Below are 23,032 nucleotides of genomic sequence, written 5' to 3'. Positions count from 1 at the left end.
ATAGAATAGTCTCCCTCATCAATGGGTTTTAAGAAAAATCAAAGACATTTTTACAATAATTCCCAGAGACAAAAGAGAGGAAGGCTGGAAGGTCCAGCTCACAACATGAAGCTCACCAAAAAGAATGATGAGTATAGTTAGAGAAATAACTACACTAAGAACTATCATAACAATGTGAATGAAGGAGGGAAGTAGAAAACCTGTTTCGAGTGCAAAGGGGGTGGGGTGGGGAGAAGGGAGATTTGGGACATTGATGATGGGAATGTTGCACTGGTGAAAGGGGGTGTTCTTTACATGACTGAAACCCAACTACAATTGTATTTGTAATCAGCTGTTTAAATAAAGATATAAAATACTGATCCCAGCTCACATTTCAAAACCAAATGCAAAATTTTCCTCCATCCAGTTCAGTAGATAATGTATATCAAAACTGTGAGATATGGGTTTACCTGGTCTAAACTCTTGAACATTATACCTTGAAATTATTGGGCCTTCTGAAAAATAAAAAAAAAAACTGAGTGAAATCTTAAGAGTGACTATAAGAAGCAAGATCTTTCAGTTGGTGAAGCCCTGCATGGTAGAACTATTCCAGAGACATGATATCTGGCGCCAGATATCTTCATCTTCATCTTCAATTTCTGCCAATCTCTGTACACATCTATCTCCAGTTTTTCTTTATATTCTTTTGTATTCAATTTAGCCTTAGATCCATATCCCACAGACATGAACATTTCATTTAGTGGGTGACCCTACCCAAGTCCCCAATCCCAATCCTCAGGATTTTTATGATCTGACCTCAATCCTGAATCTAAGATTTTTTCACAACATCTCCATACAGCTTTGTTCCAATAAGCGTAAGACAATTCACTCTCTCAAAATTTCTTTTTATATGCTTATCTCTTCTACTTGGCTTCCAGAAAGTTAAGTATTTTTCATAGCTGTTTCCGTCACAGAAGAGAAACTGGAGAATCACCTACAGGTCAGCCTGCAGAGTCCATGACCATGCCCTGGTCTTGTTTCCACAGTGTGTTAATACAGTGGTTTTGAATATCTGTCTGCAGCACATTGCACATAGTTTACCCGGAGCATGCAGTAGTACTACTAATATTATTGATACAGAAATATCCATATGAAGTATCTCTTCTTTGATCATCTTTTTATTTTTATCTTTTTTTTTTTTGCAGAACATTTATCTTATTTTACTCTCTGAAGGTATGAAAAGTTTTAACAATGAGTCCAGAGAGACAGTATAGTGGGCAAAGTAATTTCCATCTATACAATGGACCTTGGTTTTAGAGGGCCCTTTGAACCCCATAAAGAGTGACCACTGAACACAGAACCAGTAACCACTAAGCACAAAAACAAAACAAACAAAAGCCCTGAGGGTTAAAAACCATTATAGACTTTGTTGTCTCTGGCATTTACAATAAAATAACAATGGCTGAGGGAGGTTTAAGAACCAGCTGTATTTTTCTCAAAATTCTAAACATGTCTGAAATCGGGGCTCCAGCCAGTTAGTACCTAGTGAGAGCTCATCTTCCTGGCTTTCTGTTCAATACCAACCTACTCTACACTTGTGCAACCTCTCCCAGGGACGCTACCTAATCTGGTGTTTCATCCTCTCCATCTGTTTAGGAAGTTCCCAGCTCATGATCATAAGTCAAATCTACTGTCTCCTCCTAAAATCTCAATGTCAAATTCCATTACACTGGGGACCAAAGTTTCCAACTATGACCTATGGTGTCATACAAATATGTGACTATTAACATAGGACACCTAAAATAAACAGTGGCCTTAAAGGGGGAACTCATCTACCTGGGACCTGATTCTATACCAGACAGGACCTAGATAGAGAGGCCACATTGTCCTCTGCTAAATCAAGCTGATGTATTTCTTACCAGAAATGTCAGACTCACATATATCTGTACCATTCTAGGAGATCATTTCTGCCCATGGAAGTTATATTCCTTACTGTTTCCTCCTGGTAGAAAACCTATAACCATATTTATTCCCATTCATCTATGTGAATTATCAGTGAAACACCTACTAAGTGCCAGGAACAATGTTCATATTGTTATATTAAGACTGCATAAGGAAGGAGACAACTGATAAAAAGTTATCACATCAAAAGATTCAGATACAAAAAAAAAAAAAAGATGAGGGAAGGTCTAAACATGGTCCTACAGCATTCCTGAACTGGGAGAAACTGTCTCAAAGACATGTTGTTGCCTCAGGTGCAATTGAGGATCATTTTGTGTTGAGTAAAATAATATGGGTTTATTTTTGGTGGATCTATAGCCTAGTGATTAAACTATTTACTTTCTTTGCACATGGCCAACCCTAATTTGATCAACACCTAGTAAAACCCAAATTCCACCTGTTTCCCACAAATGTAGATTTCTGGTAAATTTTTTTCTGAAAATGGAATGATAGACCAAATAAATTTGGGAACCTCTTTTGTGAAATTGCCCCACGGAAATGAGTCTGTGTCAGGGTCGCACATGAAATAATCCAAACCTGGCTGAGAATAAAATACATATAGTCTGGATGTCTTTCACCTTGTTTCTCCTGCAAGCTGCCTGCCAGAACTGTTTTTATTTGTTTTTATTGAGAATAGAGTCCACCCCAGGTGGGGCAGTAAGAGCAAAGTACAGAGTGTTCAGGATATCCTGAACCTGTCCCACCCAGGTTTTCATGTAAGACAATTTTTGTTTGAAGGTAAATCCAAGTTGTAAAAAGAAATAAACACACACACACACACACAACACACACATACACAAAGGAACCAGGTATGATCTTTGTTTTGTGTGAAACCAAGTTGTGAACAAATAGATACAGGAAAATCAAAAATGATATTTATTTTGAAAAAAATAAGGTGTAACCTAACACTCTTGTCTAGAAAAAGACATAAGCACATGACTTAGAAGAAAGTAGAATCTGTGAGAGAAGTCTTCGTTTTATTTACTAATGTTGGACAGAACAAGATCTCTTATCCTAGTTTTTGTCTCCCTCATTCCATGTTCTACCTCTCCTCATATTGAGAAAACTGAAGAAAAATGGTCCGATTAATTAATTACTGAGTGTGGAAATCTGTCACATTGTCTTTGTTTCAAACTTCTATCACAAGTTTTAATTTCACATTTATAAAAATAAAATAGTCAAAAATCAGTTATGTATTATTGAAAGAATAAATTTTTATATAGTTGGGCTAATGAAATACTGGTATGTTAAAATAAAACTTCCTACTTGCTATAGCAATTAGGCAAGAAAAAGATATCAAGGGAATCCAGATAGGAAAAGAAGAAGTTAAGCTCTCGCTGTTTACAGATGACATGATACTCTACCTAGAAAACCCTAAAGTCTCTACGAAAAAGCTTCTAGAAACAATAGACTTGTATAGCAAGGTGGCAGGCTACAAAATTAACACACAAAAATCAATGACTTTTCTATACACCAATAGTAATAAGGAAGAAATGAACATTAAGAAAACAACCCCATTCACAATAGTGCCACACAAACTCAAATATCTTGGACTCAACTTGACTAAAAATGTGAAAGACCTATACAAAGAAAACTATAAAACTCTGCTCCAAGAAATAAGAGAGGACATGCAAAAATGGAAGCACATACCCTGCTCATGGATTGGCAGGATTAAAAACATTAAAATGGCAATACTCCCCAAAGCATTGTAGATTTAATGCGATCCCTCTAAAGATACCCATGACATTTTTCAAAGAAGTGGATCAGGCACTTTTGAAATTCATATGGAACAATAAACACCCTAGAATAGCTAAAGCAATCATTGGGAAAAAGAATATGGGAGGAATTACTTTCCCCAACTTTAAACTTTACTACAAAGCAATAGTTATCAAAACAGCATGGTATTAGAATAAAGACAGGCCCTCAGATCATTGGAATAGGCTTGAATACTCAGAGAATGTCCCCCAGACATACAATTACATAATGTTTGATAAAGGAGCAAGAAATCCTAAATGGAGCAAAGAAAGCCTCTTCAACAAGTGGTGTTGGCACAACTGGCTAGCCACTTGCAAAAAATTGAACTTAGACCCCCAGCTAACATCTGTACGAAGGTTAAATCCAAATGGATGAAAGACCTCAATATCAGACCCGAAACCATAAGATACATAGAACAACATGTAGGTAAAACACTCCAGGACATTGAGACTAAAGGCATCTTCAAAGAGAAAACTGCACTTTCCAAGCAAGTGAAAGCAGAGATTAACAGATGGGAATATATTAAACCGAGAAGCTTCTGCACCTCAAAAGAAATAGCACCCAGGATACAAGAGCCCCCCACTGAGTGGGAGAAACTATTCACCCAATACCCATCAGACAAGGGGCTAATCTCCAAAATATACAAGGCACTGACAGAAATTTACAAGAAAAAAATCTAATCCCATCACAAAATGGGGAGAAGAAATGGACAGACACTTTGACAAAGAAGAAATACAAATGGCCAAAAGACACATGAAAAAACGCTCCACATCACTAATCATCAGGGAGATGCAAATCAAAACAACTATGAAGTACCACCTCACACCCCAGAGATTGGCACACATCACAGAGAACAAGCAGTGTTGGCGGGGATGTGGAGAGAAAGGAACTCTTATCCACTGCTAGTGGGAATGCCGTGTAGTTCAACCTTTATGGAAAACAATATGGAAATTCCTCCAAAAACTGGAAATCGAGCTCCCATACAACCCAGCTATACCACTCCTAGGAATATACCCTAGGAACATAATATAATACAAAAATCCCTTCCTTACACCTATATTTATTGCAGCACTATTTACCATAGCAAGACTCTGGAAACAGCCAAGATACCCTTCAAAAGATGAATGGCTAAAGAAACTGTGGTACATATACACAGTGGAATATTATGCAGCTGTCAGGAGAGATTAAGTCATGAAATTTTCCTATACATGGATGTACATGGAATCTATTATGCTGAGTGAAATAAGTCAGAGAGAGAAAGACGAGAATGATCTCACTCATCTATGGGTTTTAAGAAAAATGAAAGACATTCTTGCAATAACAACTTTCAGACATGAAAGGAAAAGAGCTGAAAGTTACAGCTCACCTCATGAAGCTCACCACAAACAGGAATGAGTTTAGTTAGAGAAATAACTACGTTTTGAACTATCCTAATAATGAGAATGTACGAGGGAATAGAAAGTCTGTCTCGAGTACAGGCGGGAGTTGGGTGGGGAGGAGGGAGATTTGGGATATTGGTGTTGGGAATGTTGCAATGGTGATGGGTGGTGTTCTTTACATGACTGAAACCCAAACACAATTATGTATGTAATAAAGTTGTTTAAATAAAAAAAGAATAAAATATAATTTTAACCACATCTGTAATCCTCAGGGCTTACTTCTGGTTCTGTGCTCAGGGATTACTTTTGGAAGAACTCTTATAAAAAAATAAATAAACTTCCTACTTGTTTTCACATGACTGCAAGTAAGTAAAAAATTTTTTATTTAGAAACTATAAGAGGAGAAAGCAAGAAAGAGTATAACAGGTTTCCAGAGATAATGCAAGCTTCTCAAGAGGGGAGAGAATCCTAAGTGGCTTTTGCCAAGGAGTTATATGTGGATGTTCTCCAAAAGGCCTCAGCCCAGAGTTCTTATTCAAACATTTTCTTCAATCTCTTCTTAAATGGACAGAGAAAGTGTCCTTTAAGATAAAATGAAATCATTTCACCCCATTTCTCAAAACTTAGTAGTGATAGTGGTTCCTCACCAGATTGAAGATCTTCTTTCAAAGTAGTTGGGCCAATGAGCCTTTGTTCACTGTAGTAAAGAGACTCTGACTATGCCCCATTTCATCATCTGTACGTGCCCTTTGAGGGGCTTTGATTATGTCAAGTATGTTCCAACCTTATGCTTTAATCTTTCTCTGCCAAGAGCTCTTGATTCCCAGATAACCACACACTGTACTTCTTCACTTCTTTTGAATCTTTGTTGAAGTTTTTCCTTTCATTATCCTGTCAATACCAGCATACCTATTTTCTCCGACTTCCCCTACTTAGTTTTCTTCATGTCATTATCATTATCTAATACTATATCGTGTAATTAATATTTAAATTTTGTTTTAATTTAGGTACTTGAATTATAATATTGCTACCCCTTCTTTTCTTGGAAACATCATTGTAATACAACACCAACTACTACAGAGTCTATATTTCTCCTCCACTGTCCCAAGTACCTCAACTGTAACTTCAGTTCTATAGATGTATTTTTTAATTTTTTTTTTATTTTGGGCCACACCCAGTGATGTTGGGGGGTTACTCCTGGATATGCGCTCAGAAATTATTCCTGGCTTGGGGGAACATATGGGATGCTGGGGGATCAAACTGGTCTGTCCTATATCAGATGCAAGCAAGTTAAACGCCTTACCGCTACATTATGCCAGCCCCAGAGATAATTTTTTAATCCTTATAACATGTCATTAATTTTCATGTGATTACCTATGTACTTTCTTTTCCTTATTGTATCCTACCTTCTAGCTTTTTCAGATCCTCAAGAGGAAATGATCTTTATGTAATTCATTCCTGGTTCAAAAACATTCATTGAATATTTCTTGAATGAATTAGAACCAAATGCTAGGATTTAATAAATTCTGTCATGAACCTAAATGAATCTAGTTAGGTCAGTATATATGGGTGAGGTATGGTCCTGTTTTGAAGTAAATGGCATAGACACATAATGGGCACAGAGACATTAAGAAATTTTCAAGAACAGATGTTTATTAATACTTAGTTTTCTAGAACCAGCATGGGTTTGGCTGAGAAGAAGAAACATCTTGGGTACATTGCTAGTAAATGCCCAACAGAAATTAATATGGTCTGTGTTTATTGTTATGGGCTGTCACTAGCACCTTGGACACCAGCTTTATAAATTCATCAAGGTTGACGATTGCATCTCTATCTATATCCAGTTCTTGGAATATTTTGTCAATAGGATTTCGATCTTGGAATTGCTAAAAGGAAAGAACAGAGATGGTGCAGTGAAACTCCTTCCCACATTCTTTATGACTTTTGTTCCTCAGAGTTCTGTTCAGAAGTTTTTCACCTATTAACAAACACTGTGCTGGAGACTTCAACAAAAGGAAGTAGCCATCAGCATGAGCCAACTTAGTCTAGAGGTCACATATAAATAGGCTTGGAGGGAAGGCTACAATTCACTAACCACCCTATCCACTATCATAGTTATAGATAAGAAACTTAGTCCAGAGAGTACATTTGTGAGTAATGAAGAGACAAAGTGAGTCAATAAGATAGTGATTCACTTTTCTACAGGTAGGAGCTCTACCAAGAATCTACCCTTCCCCAGCACCACCTTCAGGTCCTAAAACACTCTCAAGGCAGGGAGGCTCACAAAACTAAGATGAAAGGAGCATCACTTACCTTGAGGATGTTAGGCATTTCCTGTGTGATCAGCTGGCTCAACTCGCCCTTGCTGAGAGTGTCAGCATGCCCCACTTTGACTGAATTCTGGTGGAAGATGTTGACGATTCCTTCCAGGTAGTCTTCGAGCTTAGTCATCTTCAAATTTTCACCTTAACCTGCAGGAAAAAAAAGGAATGTCTAGGACAGCACTTTCCAGACACCTTCTACCTCACCATCTTTTTCTGCACACAAAATGTAGACAAGTATGTTTAGTGTATGTTTTTGTTCTCCCTGCCCTGTGAGTGGTTCCTGGGATAATTTTTATTTCATGGAAGGATGGGAGAGAAAAACACATATAGTATCACCTAAAATATTAAAAAATACTCTGTCCTCAGTTTCTATGGCTTCCTATGTTCTCCTATTGTGTCCTAAGGAGTATAAATTAGTGAGTACTACTCAATCAAGATTACCTGGGAAGATCCCTGTGGTGGGGCTATTCCTTTTATCCCAAGTAAAATACCTTACGTCCTTTACATATTTCTACTTCTGAGTGCCTACCCTTTGCCATCACTTTAGCCTAAGATTGAATCTATTAGCACTATGAAAATTTGTTTCCTTAAGTCAAAAAATAGTAAAAATAAAAGTTCCCTATGGAAGAAGTGGTTATATACAATATTGACAGTATGGAGCACCTGATTTCCCAGCTAAGGAAAAAATACAATACCTATCAATGCTCAGAAGCATGAAGTGTGGCAAGAATCTATGCTAGTGCAGGACATTGATCTAAAGAGGTATTTATAGGTCATTCTTTATTGATTTTCAATCATGAGTGAAGAAGCATCTCTGACTCACATTGAGGGCATTATTAGAAAGTGAAGTCTTGCTCAATAGGAGCTTTAAAACCTATTATCTGTGACTGTGATTAAGTTGGTCAGACAATACCCAAATATGCTGCCCTTTGCTCAGTGTATAACATAATATTATCCTTACTCAAGTACTCAGTAGTCTACTCATCCCAGAGATTTAACTATGTATTGTACTTCCTCAAAGAAATGCCACGATAATAGGTGCCAGTGTCTGATGGCTCCCACCTGGCAAAGAAATGGCTCGCCAAGAATATTTCACATAGTCAGACTTTTTTTTTTGATAGTAAAATAATTTTATTTTCTTTTTTTAAAAAAAGGTAGCATTTTACATAGAAATTTAGATTTCAAGATTACAGTGTGTATTTGCCAAAAGGAACATCCCTGGAGGAGGGACGGGCTCTGAGCTCCTTGGGGATCTGGACTCTGGAGAGAGTGAAGTTGAAGTATTTTTTCCTTAATGTATCACACTATTTCCCTGTTCCTCAGCTCTGCCACCAGGGCTGTGACTTGTAAGAAAATCCACATCCATTACTTTGAGGCAACAGCTTTTTAGCTCATGTGAATAGAAAACATTTCTGGGAATGAAAGCACAAAGGTCAATAATTCAGACTTCCCACAACAATCATTCATCTGCAGCAACAATATGATGGGTGGAGATTATATTCTAAAAGTACTTTAAAGGAGGGCTTGGAACACACAATTCTTGTGTATCATTAAATGAGCAAAAAATAAAAAAGCTATTTTACATATTAAAAATGTGTCTATTGTATAAGGACCAAGAAAAAAGATCCACCAGACCTGGGACTTCTTTTCCCACCAAGTGTTTGGCACAAGCCACATGTTGCTGTGAGAATGGCAAGACTGACCAACTGACTCAAAGTGGTCCCATATTTTCTATCTTTCAGTATTGTGCACACAAGAGTCACCTGAGTAGCACATTGTCTCGGGAAATTGCCTCATGGGAAAATGGTCGAAATAATTAAGTCTCCTATATCCCAGAGGCCAACTTTGCCACCCTCTCATTGAAGAGTAAAATTCCAGGCTGTCAGTGTCAGTGGATTCAAGACTCCCAGGAAGGTGAATGCTGGAATAAACAGCTTTGATTCCAACGTCTCAGGGCCAGGACAAAGGAAGATGGTTGAAGGTGGTCACAGGTTAAAACGTTTTAAGTGATTGTGTTGAACTATGGAGGCTCCTGATGCACAATCTTAAGGAAAATCAGTGTGCTAGTAACCATGGAAGCCTGAGGACTTGGTCTTTAGGCAGAGGTGGTGGGGCAAATGCACATACCCTATGATGCAATACTGTGCAGTAAATAGCGAGGAATTGGATGTTTTGGATCAAAGTCCTGTCCTGCTCTTGGCCAGCCAGAGCTGGGAAGTGACATGTAAGGAGCTGGCTATAGTTAAAACCAGGCACCATAGTCACAACGGCCTGGAGCTTCGAAGCAGACAGTCACCACCCAAGTGGGAAAGTAGACCCCAGAACTTGGGCTCAAAGCAAAGGTTTCATCTCACCCAGCACTTCAAACCAAGCTCTAGCTCTGAGCTGACAAACACAATAATCTAGTGATTAGAAATCTCTATGAGGAATCTCTGGTTAGGAGACAAAGCACATGTCCCAGCAGGCCACCAAACTGGCTACTGGCTGAAGGAAAACAAAAGGTGCAAATCATATCAAGTAAATGGTTGCTCAAAAGAAACATCTCTTCCAAGGGAACTTCAGGGGTCTGGTTTTAATGCCATAGCAGAATACCAGGATCAGACCTCAAGATCTAGATCTAGATCTGGATCTAGAGAGTCAGTCAGTCTTCACTTACCATATCCCGGCTGTCTTCACACTGGCCTCTCATGAATGACTGAGCACACATTTCCCCAAGGACCCATGTAAACATTATTCAATAGATCTCAGCTTAGAAAAGCAGAGCTTGCTTTAGGTTTAGTGTTGAACATTCCAGTACAGGGAGTATCTTAGCATCAGATTTTCCCTCATTCATGAGTATCAGTTTAGAAAAGAACACAGAGAGGATATTTCATAAGACTGTGGCTGCACACTATTTACCATAGCAAGACTCTGGAAACAACCAAGATGCCCTTCAACAGACAAATGGCTAAAGAAACTGTGATACATATACACAATGGAATATTATGCAGCTGTCAGGAGAGATGAAGTCATGAAATTTTCCTATACATGGATGTATACGGAATCTATTATGCTGAGTGAAAAAAGTCAGAGAGAGAGAGAAAAACGCAGAATGGTCTCACTCATCTATGGGTTTTAAGAAAAATGAAAAACATTCTTGCAATAATAATTTTCAGACACAAAAGAGAAAAACGCTGAAGTTCCAGCTCACCACAGGAAGCTCACCACAAAGAGTGATGAGTTTAGTTAGAGAAATAACTACATTTTGAACTTTCCTAATAATGAGAATGTATGAGGGAAATGGAGAGCCTGTTTAGAGTACAGGCGGGGGTCGGGTGGGGAGGAGGGAGACTTGGGACATTGGTGATGGGAATGTTGCACTGGTGATGGGTGGTGTTCTTTACATGACTGAAACCCAAACACAATCATGTATGTAATCAAGGTGTTTAAATAAAAAAAATACAAAAAAAAAAAAAAGACTGTGGCTGCAGAGTTCCTTTGGGTGTCAGCAGCTGTTTCTGTCCTGCAACCAGCTGGTACATGAGGATGACCAAAGGAACGGCAGAATGGAACTCGGGTTCTTTGTAAATCTGAAGAGTGTCATAATCTCATGGGGCACATCTCAGTATGGCAGAACATTTCCACCTCTTGCATCAACCTATGCTCTCATTTTGGATGGGGCTCTTCCCAGAGGGTTCCAGTGTCTCCTCAGAGAAGAGTGAGCTTTTTCTTCCAGTCCTTGATCAGAATATTTCAAAGGACAAGAGGAGTCCACAAACATGCTAGGGATGTTACTGCCAAAGTAGATCTTACTGTTAGAGGCAATGGCCTGGTATCTTTGGAGCTCCAGATACTCCGGGGCCAATTTGTGCTTGTTTGAGGTGGTATACTTGTGTGCAGCATGATATTTAGCACCTGCTTTCGCCTTTTCTCGAGCCAGGAATGCATCTTCAATTTCAGATATGCGTTTTTCAGTTTCTTTCTCTATCACTTTCTGCTGAAGTGAAATGTTTGCCACCTGCGCAACTTTTTCTGCTTTATTTAAAAGACAGATTCTCACATTGGATAAGATAACAAAATCCAGTTATATGCTGTTTACAAGAGACATACCTATAATAGCCTTTTCCTCTCCGTCTAAGCTTCCTTCTCTACAACCTTTTGCTTCTGGGCAGCTATAAGAAGTTTTGTCTTCTCAGCCTCCATTAACTCAAAATTTCTTCTTATAGCTTCTGGGATTTGGGGTTTAATAATAACACACAGCCTGGGCAGTGAGGCCTGGGGCCATGACATTTAAATCTTTCTGCAAAGCTTGCTTGAGGTTTTCATCTATTTGATCAAATAGTTCAATGTAAACTTCTTGAAGTGTGTGGGCACTGCAAAACTGGTTCAGTCCATGATGGATTTTATTGAAGATTAGGATCTTGTCATAATCTGCTGTGTAGTTCCTCACAATATCAAACACTGCGTAAGGAGCCAACATAAGACCACTTCTATTCTGTCGATATAGATCATGACCCGACCACTTGTTCCACAAGGCACATTTTTCACTTCATCAGCTTGCAGAGTTGTCTGAATGTAGTAATGAAAGGCAACATGATATGATAGCCAGGTCCACTGGGGCTAGTTAGTAAAGCTCCTCCCCTGTAATACTCAGCCAGGTGCCCTTCTTCGATCTTGTGGATGGAGGCGTAGAGCAGCACCACCACCAGCCCCACAGCCGCAGCCACCAGCGTCACATTCATCCTGGCGCCTCCAGGAAAATTGGGGGGCCACAGCCGCACGCCGACCCGACAGGACCCCCACGGCCGTGCCTCACCGATCACAGACGACGCATCGCCCGCCTACCATAGTCAGACTTTAACCCATATTTGAAGGAAGCATACCGAGTTTCATGGATAAACACAGCTCAGAAAACTTATAGACTCAAAACGAACTAAAAAAAAATAACTTAAGGCTCTCCTTTAAGGCAGAGCTAACCTAACAACATGACAAACTCCTACAAAAAAGATGACACACGATCCCATGACCATAATTCTCTCAATATAATGGACAAAATACACGTAGAGTGGCAAAATATCAGAAAATTGAATCCAACTCTTTGCTGCTACAAGAAAGTTGTCAATGTCAATGTCCTTACATCATCACTTCTAAACCTTATCCTCATCCCCCACATCCTCTGCCCCACTTGCTTTCTCAATTTAATCCAGGACCAAAGGTTTACAATAATTATTTGAGAGTATTACCTTGCCTTTGTTTCTATATATACAACTGATGTGTGATATCATCATCTGGTGTTGATTCCTTTACCTCTGGTTTATTTTGTTTAACATGCTACCTTCTATTTTAGTTCAAGCTACAATGACAGCATCGTTTTATCTTTTCTTATATCTGCTTAGTATTCCATTGTCAATACCATTTCTTTGTATCTCTTTGTCTGGTCTTGAGCTTTTGAGCTGTCTTCATATCCTGGCTATTGTACTAAGCATTGCAATACATTAGCTTTGTGTGGACTTCTCTTTCTGAATTAATATTTTTTGTTCTAGGGACAGGTGGCAAGAAGGTAGATCATGGTTTCATGAAAGTTTTTATTACTGTTTCTTGTTTGTTCACAACTGATAGTAATCAGGGTTCACTCGTAGCTCTATAATCAGGGATAACTCCGTATTATTGTACTTTGTCACCAGTTCTACTTTTATGGTTTGTTTGAATTTTTTTTATTTTGTGGTCATGGTGACATGGTTGAAAAATATTCATACTGTCTTCTATAGGGGCTGAACCAGACAATTCATACCAATAGAGAGTTAGGATTCCTTTGTCACCACATCCCTTAATATTGTGTTCTAGCAAGTGGGGTTTTAGTTTGTCTCTCTAGATACAAATCATCTTCACTGGTCCTGCTTGATTTTCATTTACCTGACAATAAATGATAATGAGCATTTTCCTATGGTAATTAGGCAATCCATATTTCCAGTTTGTGCAAAATTCTGTTCATTTTCTTTCCCTTTAATGATGAGGTTATTTGCTGGTTTTAGTGATGAACTTTATGGTGATTTATATAATTCAATGTGTAGTCTTTTACTATAATATTAATTTTTCTGTAAATTGGTATATTTTGTGAAAATATTTCCTGCCATTCCTAGATATCTTTGTATTTTAACCTAATATATTTCCATGAAATTTATTAAGTTTCCATAATTCTAATTTATAATTTTGTTTATTTTCATTGATATATCTTAATGGAATGAGATTATTCAAAACTTGCTTAAGGTCTTGATCCTAATGATATGAGTATATTTTTATTTATATTATGTCTCTGATCTAATAACAGGGTCATGAAATCTTTTAAATTAACTTTATTTTTTGTGTGAGGTATGGATTCATATTTATTTCTGTTGCCACATGGCTATCCACTTTTCTCAGGAGATCTTTATTCCTTCACTTTATCCCCCTGCTCCCAAGTCATTTTTAATAGATTGCCAACAACACTACAGACAATGACTTGCACTGTACAACCTAGAATGCCTGGATCCTACAGTTGGTCTTATGCCAGAAAACTTCAGGGGTAAGGTCTCCTTGTATTTAGGCCAAGGATATTCTTTTCCATGCCCACCATATTTTGCTGGGTCTATGCAAACAACAATTGCCATTCTAACACCGATTTTGCTGTGCTCCTTTGACTCTAATCCTTAAAAAAAAAAAAACCCACTTAAACTGTTGAGATTAACTTAAACTAATATGCATGTGCATGGAACCATAAAAAAAATACTATGCCTTCAATGTTAACAAAGTTACATAAACTTTGTTGATTTAGATTGCTTTGTGTACTGCTAAGAAATATTATAATGTAATACAATCTGGGGACTTGAGGGACAAAGTAATTGTGCATGGGTTTTGTTTTATTTTTCTTGATGTTCTTTGGCTGAAAGTTCAATGAAGCTCACTACAAAGAGTGGTGAGTGCAGTTACAGAAATAACTACACTGAGAACTACCATAACCATGTGAATAAATGAGGGAATTGGGAGTGCGGTAGGATGGAGGGAGACTTGGGACATTGGTGGTGGGAATGTTGCACTGGTGAAGAGGGGGGTGTTCTTTACATGACTGAAACCTAATCACAATCATATTTGTAATCAAGATGTTTAAATAAAGAAATTATATATATATAGAAAGAAAATACTATTCACTAAACTAGAGCACACCATGACACTTTTTTTTTTTTTTTTTGGTTTTTGGGCCACACCCTGTGACGCTCAGGGGTTACTCCTGGCTATGCGCTCAGAAATTGCTCCTGGCTTCTTGGTAAACCATATGGGACACCGGGGGATCGAACCGCGGTCCGTCCTAGGCTAGCGCAGGCAAGGCAGGCACCTTACCTCCAGCGCCACCGCCCGGCCCCATCACCACCATGACACTTTTTAAGAGTAAAATATGTATTATGTGAATTAATAATCTGGTAATAAAGTATAACAGATGAAATCTCAAAAATAAAAAAAGAAAATTCAAAATTAAGGTGTCAGCAAGAGGATTTTTTCTGAGAATTCTGTTTATGGGTGATTGTCTTCTCACTGTAACTTTACCTTGTCCTCTTTCTTTGCATCTTTGTTCTCATAATAAAAAAATTTTTTTTTTTCAAAAGAAAAAGAAAATAAGATTGACAAAAAAAATCTGAGGATTTATCTCTGCTTTGTCTCTCTTGTTGATCTAAGAGTATATTTTTATTCCAGTACTATCCCCATTCTGATGATGATAGCTTTATTGTATAATTTACATTCAGGAAATTCAATACCTGCCTTATTTTTCTGAAAATGGCACTGGGTATCCTGCAAGTTTAATGATGTCATATAAATATTGGTAACTTGTTCTAAGTTTATAAAGAATGTTACCAGTATTTTGATGGAAATTACATTTAATTCTTTATGTTTCATGATCTTTTTGAGAATTCTAATACCAGCGTTTCCTCCTTCTGGAATGAATGGTTTTCTTTATCATTTCCTGGTTTCTGTCATTTCTTCCTGTTGCAACTTTCAATTACTAATGTGTAATTTCTGGTGGGGTGGAGCACATCTGCCATTGCACAGGTATTTCTCCTGGCTCAGTGCTCAGAAATCATTCTGGCAGATTTGGGCTTAGAAGAAAATATGCGATGCTTGAGATTAAATCTGGGTCAGCCTTGTGCAAGGCAAACATGCTGCCCCATACTTATCATTCTGGCTCTATAATGTATAAATTTTTATCATCTTATCTTAATAGTTTATGAACATTTTTCAAATGGAGTCTTTTTTAGAGTCCTTCCCCTAATGGAATTAGCCTTAGTGAATGTAGTGAAGCTGGAGACTCTCAATGTTAAGTCTTTTGAAAAGGAAGTGCTACCATTTTTGGCCTGATCAGCAGTCATAGAGCATCATTGCCTCTGATTCTCTCCAGGCAACTAAGCTATAACAAGTGTTGTAGAATTTCTTTATACTGAAAATTCACAGAGTTTTATGTGTGTCTTCCATCACTCTCTAGGATTCCTGTATGTCTCCCACTGGTAACAGTGATTAGACCAGTTCCCAATGCAGTTGGGAATGCTCACTTCTCTAAGGATATACTATCAAATCCTGCCCAAAATATTACTTCCTGGGCCCGCCACTGTCCTGGTTATACAGCTGCCAGAGCCTCATTCCTAGCACCTACCACTTCCTTCTATGGGAAAATGTTTAGCTTTGTAAAGGATACTCAATTTTGAAGCACATTTTTCTACTCATAATTTGACTTGCTGTCACAGAAAGTTAATTATTTTACTGAATAAGATTTTATTTCCCTCTATGCTCTGTAAAATTTTGTCCACCAAGGCTATATTTCCTGAGGCTTTGAAGATTTGTAGGTTCATAGCAGCTTGTTGTTTTATTTTGTCTTATCATAAATTTGAGTTACTTTGTCTGTAATTTTCCGTACTTGTGTACATTAGCAAAACTGTCATAGAAAACACAAAAGGTCACCTGAAGTGTCTATTCTGATGTACATTAAGGAATTTTGCAAGGATCTAGCTTTACCAATCAAATTTACCTTTCCTGAGGGAACAGGTCTTTGTTTTAGGGAGTATCACAGATAATGAGCTTCCTCAGGTCTGACAAAGAATGAGTTTTTAGAAGTCGCAAATAAAAGACACAAACTTATCTGAAAGAGGTACAAATCTATACCTGGTAAAAGTTTTCTTAACTGCCCAATGCTACTGCCTGGCCAAACTTTGGGTGTTAATTCTGAGGTAAAATTTAGTTAGCAAGTTACTCAAAATAACCTGAGAGATATACCAAAGTAAACATTCCTCTTATTTTACAGAGCAGTTTAAAGCTGCAAGACATTTAAAAACTATGAGGAATAAAGTTGTTTTTAAGTATCTTTTGGTGCTGAAAATTTAATCAAGGCTATATTTGCCTATATAAATTCTTACGTTTGTAAATAAATGCTCAAATATATATATAATACAGCAGAAGGGAGATTACTATTTAGGCCAACTAAATGTTTCCAACTAAACATGAGAAATATCACCCTCACTATCAGAAGTCTTAGTCAGCCATCCAAGCTGAGGAAAGGATTCTCAGTGGGCCTTCTAATGTGATTTATTAGATTGCGGGGGTGATAGTTGTTGTTTTTTTTTTTAACAAAATACATGGTTTTTTGTTTTTGTTTTTGGAATTTGAGGTTAGCTCTAAATATCAGTACTGAGATTAGCTGCAGCATCCTGACAAGATACCTCATACTCCTGAAAATCAGAGTAACTTGTCATGGGAAGACAAACCCTCCTAAACTCCTAAACTTACAAACTTTTTATTTTGGTTAGTGAAAATTTTATTTTGTTTAATGGAAATTTTATTTCTGAGAGCAGGTAACAGAACAGAGAGGTGGAACATAAAGATTTTTGAAAATTTTACTCCAGACAGTAATTTTTTTAATTTCTGAATCTTTTTCCAGGGGCAAGAACTCAGAGTATCCAATAGCTCTGAGTCCTGGAATGTGGCACCCTTTTTTCTCTTCTCAGTAACGGGGTTCCAAATGTTGGCTATGGAAAAGACCATTCTAGAAGATATTTTCAAAACAAATTGTGTGTAGAGATACATTACAAAATATGTGCAAGAGTAGCAACCATGAAGGTGATAAAACAAAGGAGATGGGGCCAGAGAGATAGCCTTGCATGCAGAAGGACGGTGGTTCAAATCCCAGTATCCCATTTGGTCCCCCGCACCTGCCAGAAGTGATTTCTTAGTCTAGAGCCAAGAGTAACCCCTGAGCACTGCTGGGTGTGACCCCCCCAAAACAAAACAAAACAAACAAAAAAAAAACAAAGGAGACAATGAAATGTATGAACAGTAGTGTCCTACAAAATACTTGGATACTCTGCTTAGCTTATGTCTCCCACCTTTTGTCTACTCCTTTTAAATTTTGGTTTAATTAACTGATGAAGCATTTAATACAAATGTTAAAAGGAAGTGGTGATAAACAGACCTGTTCTTGTTCCATAAATAAAAATAAATATTGATAATTTGCCTATTGGGTATGATTGTAAAATCTGAATTGGTTTTTAATCTTGGGAATGCCAAAACAAGAATGAACTCCAGCACTTCATATTTTGGTTTAATATTTTTCTCTAAACATAACACAGGGCATAAAATTAGTTATTACAAAACAAGATCCTGAACTGAATGGAGCTTGTTTTGAAGATCAATTACCAGACTACCATGAGCTTTGACTATTTGATAGCTCCAGATTTTCTCCAGAAAAGAAGACTTATTCAGGACAAATGGGAGAATCTCTGGCAAATGAGAAGGCTCAGTGACTGCAGATCATTGGAAAGAGTTACTGTTACTGGAGCTCTATGCCTTGGTTTTTTATATCTAATTCAACAGTGATATTAGGCAAACCAGAAAATTCCCCTCATAGTAAATTTCTTAGAGCCTCCTATTGAAAGGAATGACCTTCAATCCAGAAAGGACTAAGATCTGTTGGTAGAACAACTTTATTTTTGTTTCATTTTTAAGTCATTGCCACTTTGCTTGGGGCTTACTCCTGGTTTTGAGCTCAGAGAATCACAGGCTCTGATCACCATATGAGAGGCCAGGGATCGAACCAAGTAGGCTGCTGTAAGCCAAGTGTCCTATCCTCTAAATTATTGCTTAGACTCCAGATTGAAAAATTCTAAATAGAGTTTTTAAAAAGCAAAATGCAGATCCTCTGTTCTCATTGACTTGAGAATGTTGCTCACTCTAGGGGGCAAAAGGACCAGGGGACTTGGGATCTAGAACATGTCTGCTGTAATCCTGGACAAAGGAGAAGGACAGGAGAGAAATTCTTCTGCTACTTACTATCTGTACTCCCAATCCCATGGATGACAGAGATACTGCAAACATAAGGACATAAAAAAAAGAAAGACAAAAAGGTAGGATAATTCTCAATACCTAAGGGGTGGGAGCTACTTAGATAACAATGTTTTCGTGGTTTAACCAGACTTTAATGCTTGGAGACATACATAAATCTTGCATTAGTCCTATCTCTTCCTAAATTAGCAAACTTTGACAAGTTTCATAATATGAGTTTCCTCACAACAGTGTATGAATGATAATAACCTCCTTTGTCATGCACATGCAAGAAAGACAAAAAGGTAGGATAATTCTCAATACCTAAGGGGTGGGAGCTACTTAGATAACAATGTTTTCGTGGTTTAACCAGACTTTAATGCTTTGGTCCCTAGTCAGGAGGATTTTTAAAAATTGTTTCACATGTTCATGTTTCACAAAATGTCATTTAATCAAACATGAACAAATAGGGAGGATGTATTTCAATATAGCTAGAGTCTTGCATGAAAACAAAGATAGAAACAACCAATTAAAAAAAATTTTTTACACTAACACCCTGCAAAGGATCAACAATGCTGGCATCTTTCCTTCCCCTCAGGAGTTTCTGTAAATTTACATGAGATGCCCCTGTCAAATATGTTGATCATCTCATCCCAAATGCAATGGGTTCTGAATATCAAAAATACAAAAATGTAGAGGCTGGAGAGTTAGCAAGGAAGTTAGCATGGAAGTAGAGCATTTGCCTTGCATGCAGAAGGACAGTGGTTTGAATCCCGGCATCCCATTTGGTCCCTGCACCTGCCAGGATCAATTTGTGAGCATAGACCCAGGAGTAACCCCTGATTGCTGCCGGGTGTGACCAAAAACCAAAATAATAATTAATAATAATAATATAAAAGAGTAAAATGTTTGTGTCTCCTTATCTCAGAGGGAAATTAAATCATAGTTGGTAAATGTTATTTCAAAATAGGCCCTTGAGCGCATGTTCTCAGTCATGATGTTTAAGAGTGATCCCAACCCACATTTCCAAACCAAATGCAAAATTTTCCTCCATACAATTCAGTAATTAAAGTATAACAAAACTGTGAGTCGTGGCTTCATCTGGTCTAAACTCTTGAACATAAAACCTTGAAATTCTTGGACCTTCTAAAAATTAAAAACACAACTAAGTGAAATTTTAAGAGTGACCATAAGGAGCAATAAGAAGCAATATCATTCAGTTGGTGAAGCCTTGAATGTTAGGACCATTCCAGAAACATGATATCTGACTCCAGATTTTTCATCTTTATCTTCTGCCAATCTCAGTACATATCCATCTCCAGTTTTTCTCTATATTTTTTGTGTTCAATTTAGCCTCAGAGCCATATCTCATAGGCATGGACATTTCCTTTAGTGGGTGATCCAACACAAGTCTCCAATCTTTTGTCTGATCATTTGCTTTGAGATTCTTTTCCAATCTTTTCTGCTGTATGGAGTTATTATGCATCTTATCTTCCAGCTCACTAATTCTGTCTTCAGCTGCTGTTACTCTGTTGGAGAGGCTTTCCACAGAGTTTTTCATTTCCCCTACTGCATTTTTCAGTGCCATTATTTCAGTTTAGAGTTTTCTGACTTCTATCTTTGTGGTCTGTTCAGATCCATCTATGCTTTCTTTGAGTTCTATGAACATCCTCTATGTTTCTATTCTAAACTCCTTATCTAAGAGGTTAATTAGGTGGTTGGCTTTTTTGGGGTCATCAGAGTTGCCATCTTCATTCTCTATGCATGCTGTTGTCCTGCGTCGTTTCCCCATTGCCACACTTGAAGTGTGATTCTTACTCCTTATGGCGATGGAGTTCATGTTCTATAAAAGTGCACTGCAGGGAACGAAGTGGAGAGGCCACACTTTTTTTTTTTTTTTTTTGCTATGTTTAATTTTTGATTGTCACCAGGGATCAGGAAGTAGTCCCAGGTGTTGCTTTTAAAGAGTCCCTTGTAGCCCAAAGCCAGGCAGGAATTAGCCCCAGTCCTTGTGGATGGAGACACTCCTACCTGAGGTTAGGCACTTGAGAGCTGATTTTGCTGTATTCTCCTTTGATAGTCATCGGAGATGAGGAAGTAGCCCCCACCAAGTCTCCATTCCCAATCCTCGGGCTTTTTTATACTCAGGCCACAATCCTGAATTTAAGATTTCTTCACGACGTCTCCATACTGCTTTGTTCCAATAAACCTTAAACAAATCTACCCCTCTCAAAATTCGCTTTTCTTTGCTTTTTAACTGTCCTACTTGGATTACAGAAAGCTATCTCTAGGAGTAGTATAGCTGGATCATATGGGAGCTTAATTTCCAGTTTTGTTTTGTTTCTTAATTTTTATTTTGACCAAAGTGGATTACAAATCTCTAACTCCAGGGGTCTAAATTAGACAACTGCAACCAAGCAGATCTTCTGGAAATATAAGAAAAGACTCTATGCTTCATCCTAGGATTGGGGCAAAAACCAACTACAGGAGACTGGTTAAAACAACAATAATAGAACAGAACTCCTAGAACCATAAAAAAAGACTTCATCTTAGGCTCCATCCCTGTACCTCTACTAATACCAAGATCTCTGGCTACAGAGGCAGGATGTTATTATCCACGGTGGAGTGGAAAGTTTCCAGACACCACCAAAGGACCAACGGGAGAGTAAAAGAACATGTATGGAGCCTATAGTTATTCCCACGACAGTATACTTAAAGGGCAGAGAAGCCCTGTATCTCTTAGGCCAAGGGAATTCCCTTTCTAATTTCTCCAATATTTACTGTGCCTATACAAGGTAAAAAAAAAAAAAGGAAAGAAAGAAAGAAAAGAAAAGAGAGAGAGAAGCACAGATAAACTTTTATTTTTGGTTTTGCTATTGTTGTTATTTGTTGTTTGTTCCCCCCCTGTGGATTTGGTGTGTGTGTGCTTTTTTATTTTTATTTCAGGACCATGGTTATTGTGTGGTGGTATCTTTATTGCTGTGGTGCTTTATGAGTATTTTGTTTGATTTTTTAAAAAAATTTTTAGTATTGTTGTTAGGTTTCTCCCTTTTTTCCTTTCTTCTCTTAAACTAATATTTATAGCCTCTAGAAGGACTCCTCCCATTTTTTACTTGTTTGAATTTTGCCCAATTTCATTTATTTTTTTCTTTTCTTCAAACATAACCACATAATTTGAACCATATTATCTCACCTGACAAACTTAGGGGGAAATATGGATGGTACAAAGACCAGACAGTTGTATGAACATTAAGTAGAAATTAAAAAAATGATCAGACATGCTAGACACAGAGGGGACCACTTATACTAGCAACCCAGGTTGTAAAAGAGAGGGATGTTGGATGTATGCTGGGAACAGGGATAGAGGGAGGACTACATTGGTGGTGGGAGTGCCCCCTGATTCAATATCACTATATACCTAAAAAATTACTGTGAAAGATTTGTAATCCACTTTGGTCAAAAAAAATTTAAAAAATAGAAACTGGAAATTGAGCTCCCATATGATCCAGCTATACCACTTCTAGGGATATATCCTAGGAACAGAAAAATACAATACAAAAATCCCTTCCTTACACCTATATTCATTGTAGCACTATTTACAATAGCCAGACTCTGGAAACAACCAAGATGCCCTTCAACAGATGAATGGCTAAAGAAACGGTGGTACATATACACAATGGAATACTATGCAGCCACCAGGAGAGATGAAGTCATGAAATTTTTCTATACATGGATGTACATGGAATCTATTATGTTGAGTAAAATAAGTCAGTGGGAGAGAGAGACACACAGAATAGTATCACTCATCTATGGGTTTTAAGAAAAATTTAAGACATTATTGTAATAAGGCCCAGATACAATAAAATTAAGGGCTGGAAGGACCTGCTCACAATTTGAAGCTCACCACAAAGAGTGGTGAATTCTGTTAGGGAAATAACTACACAAACAACTAACATGGCAATGCTAAAGAATGAGAGAAATAGAATGCCTGTCAAGAATACAGGAAGGGGTGGGGGAAGACGGGGGCATTGGTGGTGGGAATGTTGCACTGGAAGTGGGGGTGTTCTGTTTATAACTGAAACCCAACTACAATCATGCTTGTAATCATGGTGCTTAAATAAAGATTTATATTTAAAAATATATTTTTAAAAAAGTATCTGTTATTGTAACATTATTTTATTTTTATATTATTTTTTATTGTTCTTTGCTGCCTTAATCAACATAGTTTCATGACAGAAGCCATTCAGATCTATCAGTAAATAAACAAATAAAACAACATTT

General features: G+C 37.6%; 1 protein-coding gene and 1 pseudogene across 1 annotated transcript; both read right to left on the bottom strand.

The window, feature by feature from the left end:
* Nucleotides 1-6,856: 6,856 nt before the first annotated feature.
* On the bottom strand, nt 6,857-7,565 carry LOC125997165 (protein S100-A12-like). Its single transcript, XM_049765614.1, has 2 exons — nt 7,428-7,565; nt 6,857-7,000 (listed from the first exon to the last, which is right to left on the bottom strand). The coding sequence occupies exons 1-2, from the start codon at nt 7,563-7,565 to the stop codon at nt 6,857-6,859; spliced, it is 282 nt and encodes a 93-aa protein (XP_049621571.1).
* A 3,505-nt stretch (nt 7,566-11,070) lies between these two features.
* On the bottom strand, nt 11,071-12,159 carry LOC125997325 (erlin-1-like; annotated as a pseudogene).
* Nucleotides 12,160-23,032: the final 10,873 nt, after the last annotated feature.

This window comes from Suncus etruscus, chromosome 19 (genome assembly GCF_024139225.1).
Source record: "Suncus etruscus isolate mSunEtr1 chromosome 19, mSunEtr1.pri.cur, whole genome shotgun sequence".
In the NCBI taxonomy this organism is placed as follows: domain Eukaryota; kingdom Metazoa; phylum Chordata; class Mammalia; order Eulipotyphla; family Soricidae; genus Suncus; species Suncus etruscus.
This window is presented reverse-complemented; position numbering and strand designations above follow the sequence as displayed.